This window comes from Artemia sp. Qi Xiang Cuo, chromosome 3 (assembly GCF_049724085.1).
Source record: "Artemia sp. Qi Xiang Cuo chromosome 3, ASM4972408v1, whole genome shotgun sequence".
Lineage (NCBI taxonomy): Eukaryota > Metazoa > Arthropoda > Branchiopoda > Anostraca > Artemiidae > Artemia > Artemia sp. Qi Xiang Cuo.
In genome coordinates this window covers 93,652,680-93,679,051 of record NC_142796.1, presented here as the reverse complement: position 1 = coordinate 93,679,051, position 26,372 = coordinate 93,652,680, and the positions used below count along the sequence as shown (strand labels likewise).

Below are 26,372 nucleotides of genomic sequence, written 5' to 3'. Positions count from 1 at the left end.
TGGAAAGACAAAAAAGATAATCTTTGGCAATCTGTCATCCTTCATCAGCAAAACATATCTTTGTTTTTTTTGTGGGGGGGGGGGTTGTTTTGTGGGTGTTTTTTTTATTCGGGAGAGTTAAATAGTATTGATTGGTATGAAAAGAGTAGGAAGAGTGAATGAATTTGGTTTATGATGAAAGATTGTGTGACGCTGCTCAAGCCACAATAGTGGCTTAGTAAAACGTCACACGTTCTTACCATTTCTACGTTTGCTTGATAATGTTATTAAAAAAATTTGGTAAGTGCCAGTTAAGTATGATGTAATTATTAGTTGAAAATAAAACCCATCTCATTTCATCTTAACCTTCCTCTCAGTATAGCTCTAGCAAGCGGAATAGGACCACATCTTTCATTCAGCTTACTGTTTGTAATACGCTCAGTCAAATTGGTACCCAAAACTATCTGTAGACAATCTCTCTGTAAAACATCTTAAAAATCTTCATCTGTCTTCAGAAAGGCCCACGTTTCAGAACCATACTTGACCACTGTCATCACTGTGCCTTCCAATATTGTAATCTTGGCTCCTAGACTTATCTTCCTAATGTTCCTATTCTTCCAAACTTTCTTGAACTTAGAAAAACGTCTTGGCTTAAACGACTCAATCTTCTTTACATCAGTTTTCAAACGTAATTCTGCACACTGGACTCTCAAAATTAAAAAAATTCATTCCTTATGCTAACATTTTCTCTGGGATACTAAATCACTTGTATAATCTAGGTCTAGGAGAATTTTACCTTCCCATTTGATTCCATACTCCCCGTAACCACATCGTGTTCCTTAGAACTAATTCCAACAAAATGATCGATATAAACGGGGATTGGCCACAACTCTGATTAACTGCTTATTAAATATAAAACCAGCTACAAACCTCATTTTCTACCTTAACCGCGATAATATCGTTCTTGTACATAGCCCCAACCACTGTAATATATTTATCTGATATACCATACATGGATATAACCTTTACTGAAACTCATTTACCGCACTGTCAGCACTTGGGGCTTGGTTATTTTTTAATCCTTTTAGTACCTTTTCTAACTCTCCCTTTAAATAAAATCTTTCTTCACTCCCAATTGCCACGAACTTTTTATTCTTTTCTATATTATTTCCTATAACTATAACATGGTTTAACACATTCTCAAAATCTTCTACCCATTTCTCTTTTACACTTTTATTGTCACTAATTGAGACCCGTTCCTATCTTTAACTGGAACAAGTCCATATTGACTACTTCCTCTCTATTTTTATAATATGCAAACACAATATTTTACTATTGTGCCGTCTGGCTGCATCTTCTTAACCTTCAACAATTTCTTCCATGGCCTCCACTTCACGCCTTCTTAATTCACAGTTTAACGTTTCCTCCACTTTTCTTACATTCTTCTTATTCTCCTATGATCTATCACTCAAATACTTCTTGTACGAACTACTTTGCTAGAATTATTCCATCCATCTTCTACATAATTTTAGAACCTCAAGTTTCATATTCAACTGTTCCTGGAAATTTTGTATCAAACTCTCATCCTTGATTCTTCCAATGTCAGAATTACTAGATAGTATTTGATTTTGAAGTTAATAAAATATCTCCTGTATACCCTAGTACCTTGTATGGATCCTGCCTGTTTATTAAACTAATAAATCTAAGGATGTGAAACCGGCATAAAAATCAGATTCCGAAGTCTTAAGTTGAAGAAAAAAAACCAGAAATAATTGGTAAATAAATTTTAAATGAAAAACCGAATGAACGAAATAATAAACAAGAATTGTAAACTATAATTGACAAATCATTTGAACTTTTGAACTTTACTAGTAATTTTACTCGCCGAATAGGGGTTTATCAAATACAATGTGATTGCGACGATTAGTATGTGGGTAGAACTCACCAAAATTATTCCTTTGATTAGTATGTGGGTAGAACCCACCAAAATTATTCCTTTGATTAGTATGTGGGTAGAACCCACCAAAATTATTCCTTTGATTAGTATGTGGGTAGAACCCACCAAAATTATTCCTTTGATTAGTATGTGGGTAGAACCCACCAAAATTATTCCTTTGATTCTGCTCTAAGCAGCCGTGATTGTGATAACTTCAACCATACAATACCTTTTGAATACTCCTCCCTCATTAGCAATGACTTAGATATAAAACAAGTTGTTTGTGAGGCAGTAGAAATTTCACTCAACGTAAATATTTTTATAAAAATAGAGATTTGGGGGAGTATTCGCTCAATGCTTTATACGCAAATTTATTTAAAAATGATTTGACAAATTATATTACAAAACCAATAACCAGGACAAGTGAACATGTTACTAAAAGACCTTTTAGGTTAGCTGCCAAAAAGGCTACAACAGCATTAAAAATAGGTTCTTAATTTTGTTTTTACCTCTATGAATCCCATATGAATGATCGAAAGGCAGTGTGGTCTTCGTTGTCATTTAATCCCATAGAGTCGTCTGGATTCGGTCCAAACCGTACTACGAAAGATATATCTAATGGCAAAGCTGTTGGAGCTGAGGGCCTGAACTGTTGAATTATGGTGCCACAATCCTAATCCGAGACCTCCCCAAGAAATGGATAATCAGACTGAGTGGGAAAGTGAGTGTCTTCAGTGACTGAAAGAAAGGAGTGACTGTCAAACTTTTTAATAAAAGTTGAACCATTGAATCCAATAATTGCCGATTTATTACGTCGCAGATCATAGGAATTAAATTCCTTTATCATGTACTCCTGAATTGCATTGAATCAAGACAGGACGAGATCCTGAGAGACAAACAGACAAGGTTTTTGGTCAGGCAGGTCGTGTGCTGATCTGATCAGTTTAAGAAAACTAATTGAGGAATCCAAAGAGTGGTAGCCTGAAATGTTAATAGCGTTTATCGACCTCTAAAAGTCTTTAAATTCTGTACACAGGGAATCTCAATGGAAGATGCTCTTCTTTATACAAGGACCTGTTGGTTACTGTATGAACCGACAATGGAGACCTCTTTGGGATGGTTCCAGGTCCATTCTGATGTGTGTAAACGCGTTGGTGTTACCTGGGAATCCACGGGTCTGACAGTATTACCAACACCTCCATACGTGGAAGAACAAAGCAACTATTGATAGTCCAGGAGATCCTAAGTAGTAGATGGTGGACCGTATGGGTGGACCATATGGACCGTATGGTGATGTCAGGCTCCCCCATGACGTCTGATTTTGCCCCCTTCCTCCGATATTAGAAGCCGTGAACGGCAGAAAGCGACACTTGGCCTATATCTAGAGAAGGATGCTACACCGCTGGGAAACATCTTTGGGAGACTTTTGGCTGCAAGCTCTTCTGAGGTTATTGTGGAGATGCACTGTTGCCACCTTATAGGCCAGCCGGCATGGGAAAAACTAAGTCTTAGTAAGCAAGTATAAAAGTAAGACGTAACTATTGCCTATGGTGTCCAGTGGTGGGCCAGTGGATTGATCTTTGCCTAAAGGTACGCGGCCTAGGGTGTCACTCCAGCTTCTGCATGACTGGCGCAAGTACTTTTATAGTCGAGAAGTATCGATAATCTACGGATACAAAAAAAAAACGGAATAATCACATGCCTACCATTCGCCTAACAGCTACAATTTCAAGCAGGGAGGCACAATTTGAGAAATTTTCACTGAAAGGATGGGGGCTTTGTTCTTTTTGGACCAGGCGTTTTCCTGCATCAGCTGGCGTATGGAAATGATATTTTTTTTTTTTTTTTCTTTACCATAAGATGTTAGCTTACCATAAGCTTACCATTAGATATACTTTTTGTCACCAAATATTTGGATTGTTTAATCATGGAATGTGTTTTCAGTAACGTTTGTTTGGCGGAAGACTTTGGATTTATGCAAATTTTAATTGGTGTTACCCCTGTCCCCTCTCAATATAAAAATTGTCTCTAATGTGTGTTGTTATGAATTTAAATGCGGCTTGTTTTCTGTTTTGTCATAAGAGAAGAGATATTATTAGTTGTTCTAATATTTTGTCCCTTTGTCTTTTCAAGGATTGTCTTTTGGTACAGAGACGCTGAAATCGACAATCTTGATGATAGCAGTTTTTGCTAAACGTTTAACTGTTGAACAGGCAGTGAGACTTGCGAGATTAGAGGCAGTATTTCAGGTATCTGGTGTTTTTTTTTAGAACAGAGATATCTTATCATTCTTAGCCCCGATCTGGCCCGACTCCCCCCCCCCCCTCCTCTCGAGTGTTTAATATTAAATAGAAATACTAATGCACTCCAAAGGGTCGTGACATTCCCGCAGCTGTTAGAAAGTTGTGGGAAGACCTTTGAAAATGGTAAATTTAACTGCAGTCGATATCAAGGTTTTGAAATGTTCTTGTTTTTTTATTATTACTATTAATGTCTGTACGTTTCTGTAATGAAAGATATACTAAATTTCTTTGGTGTGAATTAATTATTCATTTTTATGGTCTTAATTGAATACAATAAGTGAATTAAAATGTCTTAAAGATACCAGTTTAATAACATTTCTCGAACCTCTTCCGTTAATGTTTAAGGTACTGAGTATATCAAATTCTTTGTTCAGAATTAAAAGGTTTCATTTTGATTCTTGTGTTAATTATAAATATGAGTAGTCTATGGGTTCTATCTAGCTTTGTGCAGTTTCAAAATTATCAGCATGTAAGTTGAATAAAAAAGTTGAATCTAGGTCATTGCCACAATGGCCTTCAAATATTGTTTCAAGGTTGAACTATAGTCAAATTTTATTAAGCTTTTGAAAGTTTCTGTTATAAGAAATTCACTAAGTTTCTAAAATATCACAAACTTGAAACTAGATCATTCCCACGATGACTTAGAAAGGTCGTTTCAAGGTCGAATCGTAGCCAGATTTTATTGTGCTTTCAAACGTTTCTGTAATAAGAAATATACTAAATTTCCAAAATAAATAAAAGTTGAAACTGATCATTCCCACGATTACTTAGAAAGGTCGTTTCAAGGTCGAATCGTAGCCAGATTTTATTGTGCTTTCAAACGTTTCTGTAAAAAGAAATATACTAAATTTCCAAAATAAATAAAAGTTGAAACTGATCATTCCCGTGATGACCTTGAAAGATCGTTTCAAAGTCGAATTGTAGCCAAATTTTATTATGCTTTTGAACATTTCTAGGATCAGAACTGTACTAAATTTTAATGTTGTGAAATAGATCAATCATTGGTATAGCCGCAATTTAACGCAATAAGTGAAGTAAGATGTCTGAAAGATAATAGCCTTTAGATCGTTTATAATACTAGTTTCGAAAGATCGGTTCAAGGTCGAATTATGTGTTGTAAGTTCATGTAATTGACATAAATATTGAGAAAAATGTTAAATAGGGGAGACCCCCCCGCCCCTGTACCTACTAATTATCTTTCAACCGTCCTTTCTTTTGGTGAAGTTTCAAAAGTCTATTTCAGAATTAACGAAACTGGAATATTTTTGTGTAAAAGTCTCTTTTCTTTAATTCAGATCTTTTCATTCTTCCATGGTTTCTATAAATCAAGACTAAAACAATGGGCGATTAGGAAAGTGAATGTTCAAGCACGAGTCTCTCTGTTCATTGATATCTTTATTTCAGTTACTCTACTTAAATTCAGATTGTCTGACTCGGGTTTTCTTACTATTATTAAAAATATTTAAAGTTCACTTCTGAGTTTTAATGCTTAAAATCATACAACTATAACACTCAATGTCAATATATTTTATCCTGAAATATCGTATCGTATCGTATTCGTTTAATCAAATAGCTTTCGTAGCAAACAAAACTGAACGCTAAATTATGCTATTTTTACAGTCATTTAAGAAAAAAAAAATATCACTTATTTAATACACTAACAAAATATGGTACGAAGGAATTTGTAAATCTGTTCGTTCGGCACTTGACGGGTCGTAGTCTGTTCTGATACCTGGTGAGTTTGGGGTCGGTGCGGTTGGAGGAAGAATTGAGCGATGTTTCTGGCAAGCTCATAACAACAAGTGCAGGCTCGTAATTCTCATACCTGGGTCCAAGAATTATTTTAGTAGCACGTTTATATTAGACCTTGAAGAGTAGAGCCAATTTACGAAAATAATGAGGGTGGGGAGGGGGAACAGCAAAATAAATTTTAAAAAATGGAGGGGGTTGATTCGGTTTCCTTTTTCCATTTTTTCAAAGAAAATACCGAAAAAGAAAATTTTTCAACGAAAATACTAAAAAACGATATTTTCGAAATCTTGGAGGGGTGGGGGGTAAAAATATCTAGGGATGCGCCTTATTATTATTGTTAAAGCGCACATAGAAAGGCGCTACTTTAGTTGAAGGTAACACAATCTAAGACTTTCTTAAGATCCGAGAAAGCTCTATTTTTACTCATTGTCAAGAATGTCTAGGGGCATCCCTGTTCGTTATTTTTCGATATTTCTTTTTCTGTGGTGGGTGATGGTTGACCCCCCACCCACCGACCATTTTCTATTCAGCATCTGTGTGTGCATGTAGCTTATTTAAGTAACATATATTCTATCTTAAAATATATTAACTCTGGAACCTTATTATTATTAAAATGCAGATAGAGAAGCGCCATCTCAATTGTTCCTTGAAAGGTAACAGAACGAATGACTTTCATAAGGACTGAGAAAGACTTAAGAAAGCTCTGTTTATACACATTGTCAAGCATTTTAACACTTCGTTATTTTACGACCAGTTCATGGGGGGGGGGGAAATAACCCTCCCGACTATTTCCTATTTGGTGTCCCTGTATACATATAGGATATTATATTCAAGGATGTGTTCAACAAAATTAATTGTTGATTGAACAATTCAGAGGCCAATTTCATCAGGTGTACAAAAAAGAGAAAAATTTTAAAATAAGACCATTGCTGGCATTAATATTAACCTTCCAATCATCTGTTGGGGAAATAACCGGATTTTTGGCGTTATGCTTGAAAATGGAAATTTTTCAAGTGGGAAGTTTCTATATTAATTTAAAAATTAATATTAATCTTCCAATCATATGATGGGGAAATAATCGGATTTTTGGCGTTATGCTTAAAAATGGCAATTTTTCTTCAGTAAATTTTGCGGCGCAGTTTGTCAAATTGGCTTCAAAAAAGTAATAAGTGCTGGGTGGTAAAAAATTGCTTAGTCATGTTTAGACATCAATTTAAAAAAAAAAAAACTTTCCGAAAAGTAGTAACAGATGCTGATAGAGATAAATAAACTTAGCTCAATCTTGAAACGTGTGAAAACCAAATTGAACATTCAAATCAAACCTAAACGAACGTAAATTGCTACAAGACTTTGACTACCGCCTCCTTCCCCCTCCCCCATCCGTAAAAGTTCTAAAAACTATAGCGTTATTTACGTTTTATAGAAAAATGTTTGTATTTTGAACAGAGTGCTTTATTTTTCCAAAACATCGACGAAACTTAATAATATAATAATCAAGATGACTGGAAAGAACTAATGGAAGTAATTTGAATATTTAATATATAATGATATTAATTCCTGGAAATATTGCCAATTCAATATTTTGTTTAACTGTAATTTTTAATGTTATAAATATATATAAATATATATATATATATATATATATATATATATATATATATATATATATATATATATATATATATATATATATATATATATATATATATAATGTGTTTAATATATTTTGTTTTCAGTCCATTCCCTCATTGTCCATTTCCTTCATCTTGATTTTTCGTTTCAGTTTAATCTCTAATTTGTTCTTGGTGAAGTAATGAATTTTTATGTTACCCCAATTTCAAAGAAGTTTAATTGACGCTGCTTCCCCTTGGAAATTGACCTGACTTGATTAATTAAAATTAAGAATTCAGTTAGATCCTAGTGTAAAGAAATTCTGCGATTTATTTAGTTTTTATTTTCTTTTTTTAGACAATTCGTTGGGGTGAAGTGATTTGGGCACATGACCTGGAAAAATTTGACTTACAAGCAAGGGTTTCTGCAGCAGCCCTAGTATCACATTTCAGCTCTCATGATTATCATCAACAAAGCCGTTTTTTATGAATATGTTCATGTTATTAGGATAAAATATTTTGAATTATTATATGAAGGATTTATGTGTTCCAATAATTATCGTTTCAGCATGTCTTTTCTGATTCAGGAGCAAAATTTTGGCCAAAAGCCTACACAATTCTGCTTCAAGATGCTGGAAGCAAAAATATTATCAAAAAGCCTATATAATTCTGCTTCGGGATAGCTGGAAACAAAAATATTGCCAAAGAGCCTATATAATTCTGGTTCACGAATACTGGAAACAAAAATACTGCTAAAAAGCCTTCATAATTCTGCTTCAGGATAGCTAGAAACAAAATTATTGCAAAAAAAAAATATCTAATTCGGCTTCAGGATGGCCAGAAACAAAATATTGCCAAAGAGCCTATATAATTCTCCTTCAAGAATGCTGGAAACAAAAATGCTGCCCCCTGAGCTCTCAAAAACATCTAAAAAATCAATCATTTTGCTAAAATTTCCAGCTAGGATGCTCAAATCATCAGCATAATCTAAGTCTAGGAGTATGTAAGGATGTCTAGGATGATGTATTTTTTTTCAAAAACATTGCAAAACACAGAAGATATTTTTTCAATGTTGAATAAGTTCAGAAAAGCTTATTTTAGAGCATATAAAGAGACTGCATAAATGGTTCCAGTGGCAGCCCTGACAATAAAAACCCTATTTTATGCTTCAACAATATTCATATAAAAATTTTAGTAATGATTTTCTTCCAAATTACACCACTCTATCTTCTGTCTTTTTATTTGATCAGTATAATATTTATATTCTGTTTCAAACAAGGCCCAGGATTATTTTTCGAAGGGGGTTTTACTAAAAAAAAAAATCGGGGGGGGGGGAGGGGGGTTTACACAAAAAAAACTTAAAAAAAGCATACAAAATTTGTTTATATCCATCTTTGTTACGTTTTTACGAGTCAGACAAACATTTCGGGGGGGACCCCCCTCTGGTTACGGCCTTGATTTCAAGCCAGATTTTATCTTTTTTCAACTCTAAGTTTATTGAGATAGTAATGGATTCTAAGCCTAGCAAATGCGCGAAAGATCTGTTCAGATCCCTCCTACAAGCTAATCTTTTTTTTAAATTCATCCCCCTGAAAGATTCTCCACTCGTTTTTTTAGGACGTAATTTTTAATACCACCGAAGTGTATGCACATAAAAATGGAAAAGGACCGAATTCCGTGAGCAAAAATTAAGTAGAGACGGAATTACTTGAGAAAAATACTGAAAAGTGTGAAAATTAAAAAAAAAATTGAAAAAGACCTAAATACTTGAACAAAAACTTACGTAATAAAAACTTCAGAAAAGATGAAAATAAACGAAATTCCCTAAACAGAAATTCAAGAACATAAAAATAAAAACTACATGGACAAAAATTGAAAAAGACCTAAATACTTGAACAAAAACTTACGTAATAAAAACTTCAGAAAAGATGAAAATAAACGAAATTCCCTAAACAGAAATTCAAGAACATAAAAATAAAAACTACATGGACAAAAATTTGAAAAAGACCAAATTTTTTTCCTCGACCTCAACAGACATAAATCTTCGAGTTTCCTCGAAAAAATTGAAGATCTGTGAAACTACAACAAAAATCGATAAAACGAAGTAAGTTCGACAAAATTTGAAAATCATTGAAACACGCATGACAAAATTGAAAATCAGTATTCGCCAGACAAATTGAAATCTGTGAGTGTTTTTGCTTTACAAAAAATTAGAAATCAGTAAATTTTTTCAAACAAATTAAAAACTGTCAACAATTATCAATCTAAAAACAATACATTTTAAAAGTTTACAAATCTGTGAATTTCCTTGAACAAAAGGGAAAGAACAGAAATCAACTTGACAAGAAATTGTAAAAGGTGAAATTTTCACGAAAAAAAAAATTAAAGACGAAATTTCGTTAACGAAATTGAACAGAAGAAAACACTTAATCAAAAATTGAAAAAGACGAAACTTGAACATAAATTTGAAAAGTCGAAATTACTTGAATTTAAATTCGCAAAACACTGAATTACTTTTAAAAAATTTTAAATTTAAAAATTTACTTTTAAAACTTTCTCGGAGGAAAATTTGAAAAAATAGAATAAGCTTGACAAAATTGAAAATGTGTGAGTTTTATTGACAAAAACGGAAAATTTGCAACAACTCTACGACAATAAAGCTAGCGCAAACCTAAATTAACCTGATTTCAATCAAACCTAATTTAAATTAGGCTAATTTCATCTAACATAAACCAAGGTTCCCATTCCAAAGGTTATTGGTTTATGTAATTGAGACTAATCAAATGTTTCCAGACGTCTCAATTTTTGCCGAGTTACTTCACAGAATTTCAATTTTTGTTGAGTTACTTCACAGGTCTTCAAATTTCAGCCATCTTAATCTTTCTTTCATCATAGCTCTAGAAAGCAGGATTTAACCACATTCCTGTACAGCTTACTGTTGGAAATACCGTCAGTCATACGGGTGCTGAAAACAGTTCTTAGACAGTTTCTCTGGAAAAAATCTGACAAAGGATCCTCTGTCTTTCGGAGCGCCCACGCTTCAGAGCCATACTTGACCACTATCATCACTATATAAATGATTTTGTTGTGAAGTTGTATTTTATATGGTAATTGGGGGGTTGTAGTTGTAGATGCCTTTATTCTCCCTTTATAGGGGAGATAAACTCTGGCCCTAAGGTAATTTAACTTTGGTAGCGTGCCTTAGGCTGTAACCGAACTAATGAGGCGTACCGACTGGGTATGTTCGAGAAGCTAAAGGTAGATCGTAGAGAGGTTGTCTAAAATACAATACTTTTATTCATTTAACATATAATATAATCGGATATATTCTGTCTACTGGGACTGGTTGTCCCAAGTAGACCACAAGTCTCAGAAACTACAATAATATATAATAAGATACTTAGACACTTACAATGATAAGACAAAATTCCAAGGTATTTCTAAAAACAACGGACCAGAGGTCAGTCCGGCGTAAAGTTAGTATACGATTCCTCTTCCGAAAAAATGTACCTTTTATACATTTTTATCAGACACACCTTTCCACGTAATTGCTAGGAAGTGGGAGTTCCTCAATTTCCCGTTAGACAGAACTTAGCAGGATATGTTCCTTATCTTAATAAAAAGTGGTATTTCAAAACTTCATATTTGCGTCTTATATATTTTTACTAAATTAATAATTAACTAAATTAGAAAGCTTTACCACAATTTCGAAGACCACACTGCCTTTTCATGACGATAAATAAAAGTTCAAATAGGGATAAATCCTTTTAATAGACAGTGATTATCACTAATAGACAGTGAAGTATCACTCTCTATTAAAAGCATTTATCCCAATTCGAAGTTTTATTTATCGTCACGACTATAATTTCCAATATTGTAATTTTGCTTCACAAACTTATCTTCCTATTCTTAGAAACTTTATTCAACTCTAGAAAAACACCCTGGGCCTTGGCTATTCCTCTTTACCATCTTCACTACATCCACCATCTTTACTAATAATACTACCAAGGTAGGGGAAGCTGTCTACTTAATCGATCTTCTCCTGACTAAATTACCTCTTCACCTTCACTTATTCCCAGTCTTAGTGACTTAGTCTTCTGAACGGCAATTTTCAAACCTATTCTTGCACTCGAAACTATCAAAACCTGCAAAATTTTATTTATTTTTTTAGCATCTTATGTAGGATGCTCAAGCTGCCAGCAGAATGTAAGCATAGGAAAGTTTACTTCCTCGTTTGATTCCGTCCTATTCTATAGCCTTTGCTTTGGTCTTTAAAAAGTCCGTCTAAATGATCCATATAAATGGGGATAGAACGCAACCTCTTTATGACTTATGATTCAATATGAAACCATCTACCTATCCTTAAATGCAGTATTATTATTCTGGTATATAACATTAATCACTTCAATATAGCTCTTGCTCATAATCTATAAAATTAAGGACTAATAAGGTCTGATGATTCTGACAGTTCTCATTTTTATTCAAATGGTGAAAATTGTATCAACACATCCTCTTCACTTCCTGAACTCGCAAAAACTCATCAAAACACATTCGTTTTGTTAATATTCTCATCTAGGATGCTTACATCTTCAGCATAATCTGAATCTAGGAGAGTTTTACTCCCCTAAATGATCCCGCGTTCGCCCATTGCCTTTGTTGTGCTCCTTAGGACAAAGTCCATCTGAATGATTCATGTAAACAGAGACAGAACGCAACCCTACTTAACTTCTAATTTAACATGAAACCAGCTACTAACCTCATTTTCTACCTTAACTACAGCAATGCTATTCTCTTACATATCACTAATCACTTTGATGTATCTATCCGGTATACGATGCAAGGAAAGGACCTTCGCTAAACCTCTTCTTTCAGCTGAATCAAACACCTGCTCATAATTTATAAAACTGAAGACTAAAGGGGTTTGATGACTCAAACACTTCTCATTCATTAATCTAAGAATGGAAATTAGGTTGATGCATCCTCTCTTCCGAAAACCACACTGTTCCTCTCTTAAAATTTTATCAACAGCATCTCTAAATCTAAAAAGTATCATCATGCTAAGTAATTTGCTTCCAACAGAAACCAAGGTAATCCCTATATAATTACCATTCTAATCTTGGAGTCTATCGACTTCATGATTTCCCGGAAGCTAGTCACTCTTCCTAAATTTCTGCTTTAAATTCAGCCTCGGCACCATTAGATGGTGATCTTTAATTTTAACATCACTCTTAAATGCCACATTATATTGTATCGTTCCTGCCAGTCTTTAGTTTACAATAACATAATCAATAAGGCCATTTCTACCATCATGGGAATTGTATGTTAAATTGTGGGCCATTTATGTCAAAATACTGTATTGATTATAAGTAGATTGTTAAACCTACAAAATTACAGCAGTCTGTAACCATTACTATTTTTTTCCTACGCCAAATTCACCTAGGCTAGAATACCATGTCCCTATTTTTACCAACCTTTGCATTAAAATCCCCTTATACTATATTTCTAGGTGAGATCCTGTCAATTTGTTCCCATAACTGTAAGTAGAATTAATCTGAATCACTACTATACAAGGCAAGGGTGGATCCAGGATTTTTTTTTCGGGGGGGGGGGTGGTTACTAATTTTTGACTCAGTTTTCGACTAATTTTACTGATTTTACCTAGATTTTACTAATTTTCGACTCGGTCAAAATTTCGGGGGGGGGGGGTTCAAACCGGGTAACCCCCCCCCCCACCCTGGATACGGCCTTGATACAAGGGCATTTACTACTATGACTGAGATCTTGCCATTTTTGTTAGTAAAATAAGCAACTAGTATTCTCTTATCAATACCATCCCAACCTAAACATGACTTACCAGCAATGAGCACTACGCCTGCCTTTGCACCCATCCTTCTTGCCTGAGTAAATAAATTCTATTTCACCTAATTTCATGGTTGCTACCCCTTGGATGAGTTTATGAGACTCATAATGTCCAGTTCAAAGCTGTAAATTTGTCAGTCAAAATGTCAATACCATAGTTGTTTTTTAACGTTGTACCATTTCAAGTTGAAATTTTCTCATTGTTTAGATAATTGAAATTAATATGGCATCAGGAAAAGCAATAGCCCTAAAAACCAGTGCAGGATGGGGACCAAAACATCTTCTGATTTCTACAAAAAACGCTTAAGGTGGCTTGGAACTAAGAAGAAAGACGTCCCTAGAACCTCCAATATGAATTCAGGATTTGTGCAATCCTGGACCAATTTTGGTAACAACTTGGTTTTCCACACGTGGCAGATGCTCTTCTATCAACAAGATTGGAAATCCTGCACAGACAACCTCAAGCGTATTACCTCCGACTCATTATACATTCACGCTTATAAATATTATGCTACTACAGGGAGGCAACACAAAATAGAGAACTTAGCTAGGAAATGTTTTTTCAGCCCAAAAAAGCCCACCAAACAATCAAAACCCGCAAATGTTATCCAGCAATCAGAATCCAGTGCAAATTCATAGAAACTTTCGATGACATCTGGCTTTAGGGGAAGCTTACACGTCTAATTTCAGACCATACCATTGCGTAAACTTCATTACTCCTCTTAGCCATAAGGAAGGTATCACATGACATAAATATAAGCTGACGCTTCTATAGATTATTTTAATCTGCTAGAACAAAACAAAATATATTTTCAATAAAAATTTATTATATAAACTAATACTTGGAATCTAGATCAGTACAATCGAAATTTTTACAAACACTTTTCAGTTACGTATAATTAACTTTGCATAACAATTTAATTGCATTCCCACTGACAAAATCATTTAATGTTCATTTTAAAGGTTGAGCATCCTTTCTTCAAGGGCCAATCATATTGATTCGAGGCTCGTAAAAAGTCGGGCTATTTTAATTCCTTTTCTGTTGATTGTCTAATACGCATATAAGCATTGTACCCTCGGAGGCTTCTTTTGGGCCTTCGCGCCCTAGTGATACTCTAAAATGACCCCGACAGCGGGAATAATCAAAGATTTGGGGCATTTTGCTCAAACCCAAAGGTCCAGGTAACCATAGATAATGCCTTTCACTTTCCCGTCATTTATCAAGACACGACATGTTTGGCAAAAAGTAAATTCAGTATACTTCTGTCCATTGCCTCTGCCTTCTTGTATCCCTCCCAGGTTGATGGTAGATGACTCAGCTGTTCATGGTAAACTTATTATTCAAAAAGCATTTACCTATCATTTTAAAAATTTTGATAAAGCAACTGCTTCATTCAGTAAGATTACCTGTTTCTAAGCCTGATTTCAAATCGTATCTTAGTCCAACTTGTTTAAAGTTGATGGCCCTGGCGGCAGTTTATGAGTTCAAGATAAGCAGATTTGTCAATGGATTAAAACGTTCAGCGTTCAGCCTGATTGCATCCTCACCAAAGTAGTGAAATTCATTCTTCTTTCAATTATCTCTTCCTTGGAAGGATTCGTAAACCTATCTTTACAGAATGGAATTTTTCCCAATCCCCTTAAGCGAGCTCACGTGATTTTTTTTGTATAAAGGTGTACCTTGAGGGAATCCAGCTAATTATCGGGTGATGTCTTTATTGACATCACAAGTCTACTTTCCTTTTTAGAAGCAAAGAATTTTCTTCATGATTTTCAGTTTGGCTTCCAGCAAAGACCTCGGACACTGACCCAACAATTTTTTCCTGATTATCAATTGTTTCTCACAGTTTCTTATATTCTAATTAGTTTTTTCTATGATTCACGTTTTATTCTAACATTATTTGACTAGAAACGGAAATTCAGCACTTTTTTTCAACCGGTGACAGCCGTTTATCAATAACGCACTATTTTATTTCAAACCTACCAGCAAAAGGCCTTAATTACCTTTGCATAGCTAAAAACTCATTTTATCTTTTCAATTTTTCTAGTTATTTCCAAAAAAATAGAAATTCATGCAAAAAATATTTTAATACCAACGGCAAAATATAAAAAAAAACACAGACCGATCAAGCGTATCTACATAAGCTAACTACACGTACGAATAGTAATCTCCATAAGATTTTCAATGATTTAGGACAACCATAGTCATGAGGCCTGAAAGAGAGGACTTATCAATTAGTTTCGCAAATTAATCCATTAATTTGCAAATTGTAATTAATTAAATTATTTAAAATTAATTTGCAACACATGCAATCATATAAAAGTGGAGTTAAAATAAGAAAACGAATACAAGAGAAAAATACATGACCAATGAAAACTCAGACAAGAAGATGTGGAAAAGACAAACACAAGCTATAATTATATTCCCTATTCTCTTGCTTATCAGAAACACCTATTGGCTTTTACATTCTTTTGTCGACACACTGGTCAATCAAAGTAGGTAGCATCCCAGGAACTCCCGAATTGCTCAACTGATAATTAATTTCAGCTGATTCTTTGCGTTCTTAGTTATGCAGGAATACTTTTAGGGACTACCCTTTACTGAACTATAAAAACAAAATTCTTCTCCTTTTAATTACAAAGAAACTAAATTGACGTTCTTTCATGAAGTACGCTTAATCAAAACTGAATACCTAAATCTTCAGCACAAAATGCGAGAAGCTAAATGGTTTTTCTAAGGCTCCCTAGAAAGTAGTTGTCAGCTTTTAGTTATCTGTCATTTCGGATCTCTTATCCAAGTTCTACAATTTATGGGAAGACAGCCCAATCAATTCCAAAAAGTTTTAACATAGAAACTAAAATTTTACCAAAAGCGAGATAGAGTAATCCTTAAAAGTACCGTATAACCTAACTAAAATAATGTGATGCCTGCCTTACCCAAGAATCTAGAGTAATGTCCGAGAGCGTCTTAGGCCCGAACGAAAAAAACCGTACTGGCCCAAGATACCTTTTTTTATTATTATAGCGTCAATAACACTCTGTGTTGTAATATACAATCACTCTAAAAGATAAAACTAACTGTAAGGAAGGTTCCAATAATAGCCATGTGTTAAACACTGATATAACACATTATTAGTGCTATCCAGTGGGCGGTTTAAGGGCACGTGGGGCCCCCCCCCACCCTCCCAAAAGGTCAAACATTGCAATAATTACAAGGTTAGAGGAGCGAAAAATACCAATTGGGGAGCTAATTTTTTGCCAGTGTCCTACCCCCGAAATTAATTCTGTATCCGCTCCTGGTAGGCTTATTATTTATGGCGATAGTTGCTGATATACCGATACACTGGAACAAAACAATCCTACCTCCAAATTGGGCTCCGACTGAAACTATCCTACCTCCAAATGTACTCGGTTCGAAACTATCTTACCTCCAAATGGGATCCGATTGGAACTATCCTACCTCCAAATGAGATCCGACTGAAACTATCCTACCTCCAAATGAGCTCCGACTGAAACTATCCTACCTCCAAATGGGCTCAGACTGAAACAATCCTACCACCAAAAGGTCTCCGATTGAAACTATCCTACATCCAAATGGGATCCGACTGAAACTATCCTACCTCCAAATGTAGTCAGATTGAAACTATCCTTTGTCCAAAACCGCTACTTTTCATGAGAGTTTTTTGAAGTTTTTAAGATTCTTTTTCCAGTAAATCAAAAAGAGGTTACAGGGGAACCTTACAGGGGAACCACATTGTAGAGTTTCTGTTGTAATAATTGGCTATATCAAGTCCAAATAAGATATATCATCTTTGCCAAGTCCAAATAAGGACTTAACAGAATAATTTCAAGGTTTGATTGAGACTAGCAACTTGGCAACTAAGGATAAGAAAGAAAAAGGCAATTTAGAAGACATCTAGCGGCGTCGTTACTCCAAATTCGGATTACAGCCCAAAATTCCGCACAACTAATCCATTTTTTTCCTTTTTGGAGGTAGGATAGTTTGAATCAGAGCCCATTTGGAGGTAGGATAGTTTCATTCCAATGTAGCTTACACAATGCGTAAATGATAAGGTAGTATGGCTGCTAGCTGCGGAGATAAATTGCTTCATTATGAAGGCTGTAGCAGTAGCTGCAACGTAATAAAGAGCGAACCAGCGTCCATAGTAGCTGAAATTACAATTTGAAATGCATCGATTGCATAAAAGTAACAGCAATTCCTAATTACGAGTAATTATTTTTGAGAATTTCGAAAGAGAGCCTTAAGGCCTCAGAAATTATGTCCAACTGAAACACTACTACATAATCCATAATGCTATTATCAAAAATCGGAACTGACGGTTTACAGTCCCCCCACCCTCAAAGACAAGGAAAATCAAATTATTGCATGGGTAAACTGATGTTTAATTTTTTGTTCTTAAGGACAAAGCCAATGACCTTGAACATTTCGATAGGAAAGGAGATAGGGCTATCTCTTTTCAGCTACAGAAGAGGTTTTATTTTGTTTTTGCTCCAACGGCAGGCCCTGTTCCAATACCAAAACGAGCGGAGGAATCTACCCTTGCACAATATTTATTTAAAAAACGATCAAATTCTCAGCAAACGGCAATAATTCCTACTATGATAGAACACAACAGCAAAGGCTATCGACAATAAGATTTGTATTAACACTTACAGGTGTTAGGGGCTAGGGGGTTGGCGATTCTCACACAACACGGGATACTGTTCGTTCATTTGAAATTTAAATGTCACTTTTATGTACATTTTAAAACAGGTTTTTTCTTTATAAATTTATTATGGTCCAAAGTCGATAATATAAACTATATAAAACTGAGTTATTTTTCTCGAATCCTAAATTGTTTATTTCATAATTTTCACCCTGTCATTTTGGTCTTTTAAGGGCAAAATTTTTCTTTCGCATAAACAAATATGCAGAGGGGAAGGGCAGAATTTTTGGAGGCGGGGGGAGGGTTAATTTTTGTTTGTCGTCGGCAAGTCATGATTAACTACGCATAATAATAACAATAATAAACGTCAAAAGCAATTATTCTACTTGCAGAGACTAGAATACACAGATACACAGGGATTTTATTTGACAAAAATTTTTCGTTCCTCTTGATGCCTTAAAATTTCACACAAAGAATAGATTAGGTTTGACTTGATGACGCTGTGACTAATATACATTCATCGTATGAAACAAATTAATATCGATACAAGTTCCCAGCTTTATATGAATTTAACGCTATTCAAATTTTATATTGGTGGGGTTGTTTGTCTCTCCAGAAACAAGGAATAATGATATTGGCTTACAAATACACATCACAAAAATAAACCAATGAACTTCAAGCCTGCTTTTTATCACGGAGGTTAAAGACCGAAGTCTCGATTGCTTATTAGTGCAAATAATTTATCTTCTATTCTTTCACGTCACGAAAATGTTACGTCCCATCAGGTCACAAAACCTCACATCACGTCCAATGCCACAAAAATAAACCATTAATCCTAAAGCCTGCTTTTTATCAAAGAAGTATAGGACCGAAGTCTCCATTTCTCAACGGTGCAACTAAATAACCTGATATTCTTTCACGTCACAAAACCTCCCAAAATATAACGACACAAAACGTCAAGTCACGTCATAGGTCGCAAAAACAAACCAATGAGGTTAAAGCACACTCTTTATCACGGAAGTACAGAACCGTAATCGCAATTTCAATTTCATTTCGTTATTTAGTTGCAGGAATTTCATTGATGCAACTAAATAACCTGATATTAAATCAAATCTTCTGTGACTACTTACCTAAGGTATATGCAAATACAAGTTTTTGATGCAAAGTCAGATGCAGGTAAGTTGGCAGTTGTGTATCAGCGTCACCCGTCGTTGGTAACATGAGGGCAGCAACGCAAATAGCAGCTACGAGTAAAGCTAAATAATTAGGACTTGAACGGGCATCTATCCTTTGATCTGGAAAAAAGGATGAATGAATAATTATATCCCTCTTAAAAACATAAATAAAGTAAACAAGCATAAAATAACATATTATCAAGTGACTTAGTTCCACCAATGTCTCTAGAGACACTCAGAAATAAAGCAGGAACCTATGCAGGCATTTTTTTTGGGGGGGGGGGAGGGGGGCAAAAATAAAACATTAGACGAAGGAGGGCTCATAACAAAATTCACGAATTATTTGATATTTTGAATAAGAAGTGCCCTGAAATTCAATACATTTTAGGATTTCATACGGCAGGGGAGGGGTTTAGGCCCTCCCCCTGCATACTTCTGTGGTATGAAGAAGTAGCTTTCTTCTGATTTGTTGCCGTGGTAATATTTTCCAACTGAGGCTGAAAGAGGGTGTGCAGTATCGCAAATCATTGCAGCTGGAACACCTCCGTGTTTTTCATAGTCTACCTCTAAGAATGGAACCGTGCAGTACTGCATTTTTTTTTTCAAATTAGAAATGAAAGCAATAAAAGGAAACCTCTCATCGATTTGAATCAATAGTTGATTAGGTTTTTCTTTGACAGGGACCAAAATTCACGATGTTTTATGATAGCTGAGTGGGGACTATAAAAAAAACATGAGTTAAAAAACCAAATCACGTTGCTTACCACTAATTTTTATTTCTTTTACACGAGAGACGACATACTGCTAGCTCTAATTTATTAATTAGGCATGTGGGTAGCCTACTTGGGTTTATAATTCGCTGAGCTCCTTGTACACAAAGAGGATAGAGCGTGTATTTACTATTCAAAGAATTTGGATAGTTGCAACTTGTCTAAATATTGTTCTGAAATGAAGCAGCAACGGTGTAAGTGGGCTAGGAAGTTATTGTTGCATCAAAGTAGGTATCAGTTTCAGAATTTGAAACCTCATGTAATTCCTTTTTTCATTTTCTTTATTGTTAGGGCAGCCATAGCAAGTTTCCCTCCTTACAATTAGAAGGCTTTGCATGAATTAGGATTGAGGAGGAGCGTTTGTAGGTGTTGGCCTCAAGCGTCTAGGTGCTGCAGTGAGTTAGTAATAGCAGTAGTAAAATATTTCCCCTTAATATCTTCTCCAAGTTGACAGTGAAATAGCACGAGAGATGTATTTCTCCTTGCAGGCTCCTGAATCCGCATCAGTAGATGGAAATATAAAACGACGGTATTGATATTACAGTCTACAGTCTAATATTAAACCACGGTAGAATCAAGCCAGTATGTGGGGATCCCGCAACAAAATTTCCACCAAACAACAAAAAGACTCCCTTTATCAAAAACCAGGCAAAGCTTCTCAGGCTATATTTTATGGATAGAATAAGTGCCTGTAGGGCTTAGAGGGGGGGGGTATATGCCAAATTTTGTGCTTCACGCATAATTACAACATCTCCTGAAGAGACGGGTATGTTTTATTTGCTACTTTCAAATAAACGACTTCGATTTATAGTAGATCCAAATCCGGCGTTCGTTTGGGACACCCTCTAGATAACATTGACAATAAGACACGATAGCAGAAGTTTAACACAAAGTCTGCTTCCTCTTCATTGAATGTAATATTTTGGATTCTTAAAATAGGTTTGGGAATTGTACAACTATCTTTGAGTCTTGCTTTGAACAAATTATTCGAAGTAAGATCAGTCACTTAAAGCATCTGTGATCATGGGCGCCCATATGGGGTGGGGGGGGGGGCTAGGGGGGGGGGGAGGGGGCTCTTGCCCCCCCCTGGCTGAATGATGCTGCCTTATTTTTATATTTTGTTCTGAGATTTCTATTATATAGCATTAAAAGTAGCAATTAGACGAAGTTTGCCCCCCCCCTGGAATTCAGCTTATGGGCGCCCATGTCTGTGATGTGAGAAAATTAGTAGGTGTTAGAAAACAAATGATACCGTTTATTTATTAGATTTAAATAGGAGACTTTAACTAAAAATAACATGAAATAATTATATAGTCTGTCTTATTAAGTTATATTGCAATACCATTATAATGATTTAATTAATTAAATACTTAGATAAGATAAGATATAAGATAAGATATTTATTTCAGAAAATGGCTATCACAAGCCCCGAAGGGCCGAATTCGCATTTCGGGGTCATATAATAAAAAAAGACATAAATAGCACAACAACTAAAAAACTGGCTAAACAATGCCAAAAACAACAATATCAGAAAGGCAAAGCCATTCATTAGTCTAACAAAAAGTGTCAAATGTAAGAAGGTTAAAAAGGCACAAATTAAAACAAAACCAAAAAAAAAAAAAAAACAAAAAAAAAAAAAAAAAAAAAAAAATTGAGATAAAAATAATGTTAAAAAGGTTTAAAAGAGATTGTTTAAAAAGAGATTGTTTAAGATAAAGGTTTAAAAAGGTTTATAAGGTTGAAAAGAGAAACAATGACAAAGCAGCATTTACCTTAGTTATATGTCATGATATTACTGCAAATACAAGAATATTACTGCACCAGAACTTGAATAAGACTCAAATTTCACTGCTAAAACTAGAACGCCATCTTTTTTTTATAAAAATGAAAAAAAAACTATGTAGCGCATAAGATACTTCGTCATTTTATCTTCTGATGTCTTGGATACTTTCAGAACCGTCCACTGGATCCGAGTATGCCCTTTTCTGCGTTAGAGAGCTACTAGATGAAAAATTTGGTTCCTAGAGTTTGTTACTGCTGAAGCCGTCTTCCAGAAGATATTCAGAAAATTTCGTACAACATAAGAGCTAATTACCTAGTAGTAATTTTTACCAGCACGAAAATGAGGATCCCAGGCTTAATTCGGGAATATTTAGGGTTGATTTATGTTTGTTGCATTAATATTTGATACAATTATCAATAGCTACATTGGCTACAAGGTGTTAAGGTCGTATTCAACGCTTTCTGCGTTGAGCTAATAAGAAGTCAATAAACATATATTTTTTTTTTAATTCACTTTGATTTATCTTTTCAGGATTGTAAAATCAAAACACTGGATACTCAAATAGGAATAATTTCACATCAAAGAAAGAGCAAAGATAATTATTTTGAAAATATATACTCAGTTATCGGAACGCATTTATATTAATTGCGTCATTTCACTGTTGGACATCCTTCTACTGGACTATAATTGACCTGATGAAACGTTTTCAAGAACATAGTTCTGTTATGGTATTTTGTTTTTATTCTTTTTTATTCCAAAATTATTTTAAAAAATTTCAAGTTTTTCGTGGTTTAGATTCCTTCTTCCTTAATGATGAGGGCACTATGTTGTATATAGACAAAAATATTCTTGTGTTTCTTCTGTTTTGTCCTGATGGCTATACTTCTGTTGTTTCTAAGATTTGATTTTTGTTTTTTTCAATATTTATGTTATGCAATAAAAAAAATAATAAAGCAAAGTCATTTACCAAAAAGGGGTTTATATGCCAGCCCGTAGTTACTACTTAAAACTAATGAAAAGGAAACTAAAAAAAAACAACATCTCTTTGCCGCAAAAACTGCGCATAATATGTGATTGTAACATAGGGTTTGGCCAAAAAATTATAATCATTCTGTCGCACAATTTTGGAATTTAACATGTTTTGCTTCTGTGAATTTGAGTAGCTTCAGTTTTCTTTTGTATTGCTCCCCACTAAATATACGAATTGAAACATGGGGTTTCTTCCCAATACCCCCTATGTGGTTTTGCAACCTCGTTAATGGGACTTTACTCCAAATTTACCACTTTTTGCAGAGAATATGACTTGTAGGGAGCCCTATCCCCTCTACGCAATGAACGGACATAAATAAACAGAATATCAAAAGAGCAATGCGAAAGCCAGCATAAAACCGAATGAATTTCTTCTAAGATTTCACAGTGCAAAATCAACCTCATATACCATTTGGCTTTTAACCCAGTTACCCCTTAAAATTCGGAGAATTTTCCTCTTATTCGCAAGACTATCCTTGAGTCCTGTCAGCCATCTGTAATGAATTGCCAGACAGAACAGAAGCAGTCTAAAAAGTCGGCTAAGAATTATCTTCAATGAGGGTAAAGTCTTTTTTATCTCAGAAAGCCAATTTGGTCACTTTTAAGGGAAGGAGTTCAAAAAAATCTTAGCGCTTTGCCAACGCTACACATAACCCCCGAACAAATTCAATTTTCCATAGTCAATTTTTGCCCCGCATAATGGTTTCGATATCTAGTGTTTTATAGTCCATCTGGTCAATATTATCTTCTAGTTTCTTTTGAAGGGCAAGTTCACACTTTCTAATATCACAAGAAGTATACATCGAAATAGCATTGAAACTGACCAAAATTTTGTCTTTTTTTTTATAAAGGTCTCTTAATTTTTCAACAAGATGAACTGAATTTTTAATTTACGAAGTTTACGTTGACATAAGAGGACAAAAAATTGTGGATAACCATTTTTCCTAGTGTGGCAGCTGCAGAACTATAAGAAGCCACAATTGGGCGCAGAGCTCCATCTTTATGGATTCTTGGGAGACCATAGAATTTAGGAGCGGAGCACTGCTTAGAATAAAATATTTTTGCAATTGTGGAGTAACGAGTCTTTCAGTTTGCAAAGTTCCCGGCTCTTTTCGTACTTCATGGATTAACTTGTCGTTGGGGTCTGAATATATAGGTTTATAAGTGTGGGTGTCGGATAAAATATCCGTAACTTTTTTATTATACGAAATTTTATCAAGGATTGCAATTTTATTCCCTTTGTCAGCCCTGGTGATAATGATGTCTGGGTCAATAGCGACGAAGACCACACTGCTTTTCCATCATAAACAATAAGTAGGACAACAGGGAAATTTTTATACAAGACAGTGGATTCCACTGTCTTGTATAAAAATTTTCCTGTTGTTCTACTTATTGTTTATGATGTCTGGGTCTTTAGTTAAACTTTAGAGAATTTGTTTTTCCCGATTTTTTTAGTTTGTGGAATACGGAGTAGATTACGTTACGGAGTAAATTACGGAGTAGATGAGTTTGAGGAATACGGAAGTCAAGAAGATTCTTAACAACCTCCCCTCGAAGTAAATCTGGGTTTTCCGCAATACTTCTAGAACCAAATATACCCGCCTCTAAACTGGAGACAATCTCTAAGAAATTTACTCTTGTTTGAGGCGAGCAAAATTTTGGTCCCTTAGACAAGAAACGGGTTCTTCTGGTGTAAGAACTTTAGACGATAGGTTCTCAATTGCCGGACCAGGACAGAATCTAGGAAGAAAACATCTGGAATTTTGAAATTTTTCGAACTGTTCTTCCGGGTTCTTCCGGTGTAAGAACTTTAGAAGATAGGTTCTCAATTGTCGGACCAGGACAGAATCTAGGAAGAAAACATCTGGAATTTTGAAATTTTTCGAACTGTTCTTCCGGGTTCTTCCGGTGTAAGAACTTTAGAAGATAGGTTCTCAATTGTCGGACCAGGACAGAATCTAGGAAGAAAACATCTGGAATTTTGACATTTTTCGAACTGTAATTATACAAACTTTTCTGATAAGCGAGTTCTAGCCATAAAAAAGTCGTGACGGAAAGAACTTTGAGCTATTTTAGAGATCTATTGAGAATCTGCTGGCGAGAGGTTTTGCTATAAAAAATGAATTTTTAAGATCTTGTTACTAAGGAAAAACCGTCGGTTTCTATAGTCTTTTAAAATGAAGTTCAACGACTGAAAACCAACCCTATCACTAAATTTCCGTTCCGATTGTGTGCCTAGATTTAAGCGGAAACGGAGAGAATTCGGAAGAATTCTATTTACCCTACAATATTCTAAAAATTCTTGCTGGTTAATTAGGTTAGTGTATTTTTTTTTAACAAATCAAAACTTTTAAAATTATGAAAAAATTAAGAAAATAATTAAGACCTGTTGACCTTTTTGTATTTGTTTATTATTTTGTTTTGCTATTTATTGACTGTGGAATTCAAACTTTACCCATCAACTCGACATGTGAATCTTAAGCTAAGACAGCGTTAAATACGGCAAGTGGGTTTGTTTCAATACATCCTTCCGTCAAAAGCAATCAAATAGTTCGTGGTAACGAACTGTATAGTAAGAACGACTCGTCTCAATACCAACAAGAACTCTAAAAAACTGAAATTTTGGTATCAATATATGCATCAAATGAATTAGAATCTTATACTGATTTTAAATATTGAAGTTTCATTAAGTCCAATCGTACTTATAAAAAGTTACGAGCCTGGGAAAATTTGCCCTATTTTCGAAAAAAGGGGAAAACACCACCCAAAAGTCATAGAACAAGTTGGTAGGGTTGATATCTTGACAGGATTTTGTTTATAAAGTTCCTATAGACACAAGCTTGCCTCTGCAGCGACTATAGCTACATTATTCATTTGCATAAAACGTTTACGAATTTGAAGTAAAATATTAAATGAATCACAGAAATTCTGCTGGGTTTTGGCACTAGCTGATATATGGGACAATCACAGGCTTCAGTTTTGGGCAACAGGGATGAGATCACATGATGATCATCTGACTCATTTATTATATTAAATTACCTCTGGTAAAAGATTCCTTTATGGATTCACTTTTGGTCAACCGAAATTCGTCCATTCCTAAATCACTGTCCCCTTGGAGGAGGGCTGTGCCACTTTCTTTATGAAGTATTGCAGGGACATCTTTCTTTCCAAAAATCTAGAATGAAATTACACGTAAAAAACAAAACAAAAAAGAACTAACGACAACTAAAGGTTAAAAATGCCTAGTTGTGCCATTCATGAGAAAAAGTAGAAATAGCAGGAGTAGAAGTAGAAGTAAATCTGACCATGTCATAAAAACAAGAAAAAACAGGCCATTTTAAAGGCAAGATAAAATCCCGGTTCAAACAACCGCTTTTCTGTATCTCGGCATTTTTTTAAGGAGGAAAATATCACCTTTAGCCAAGGCTTGACAAAAAAGTTGTATATAAACAAACAAAATCAACTGATTCCATATACAGCCTCTGATCACGCAAATGGCCCACGTAGAT

General features: G+C 34.8%; 2 protein-coding genes across 2 annotated transcripts in view; one reads left to right on the top strand and one right to left on the bottom strand.

Annotated features, from left to right (window-relative positions):
- Positions 1-8,136, top strand: part of l(2)k14505 (ATP synthase mitochondrial F1 complex assembly factor 2 homolog l(2)k14505) — a 78,215-nt gene extending 70,079 nt beyond the window's left edge. The window contains exons 5-6 of the mRNA XM_089087234.1: positions 4,049-4,164; positions 7,939-8,136. Of these exons, the coding sequence (XP_088943360.1) occupies positions 4,049-4,164; positions 7,939-8,070 (248 nt within the window). The 3' untranslated portion in view covers positions 8,071-8,136. The remainder of the gene's footprint in view (positions 1-4,048; positions 4,165-7,938) is intronic.
- A 7,372-nt stretch (positions 8,137-15,508) lies between these two features.
- The window catches only part of LOC148954764 (motile sperm domain-containing protein 1-like), a 33,867-nt gene continuing 23,003 nt past the window's right edge, over positions 15,509-26,372 (bottom strand). Inside the window, exons 3-5 of the mRNA XM_089086736.1 lie at positions 25,903-26,038; positions 19,237-19,401; positions 15,509-15,653 (exon numbers count right to left, since the gene is read on the bottom strand). Of these exons, the coding sequence (XP_088942862.1) occupies positions 15,622-15,653; positions 19,237-19,401; positions 25,903-26,038 (333 nt within the window). The 3' untranslated portion in view covers positions 15,509-15,621. The remainder of the gene's footprint in view (positions 15,654-19,236; positions 19,402-25,902; positions 26,039-26,372) is intronic.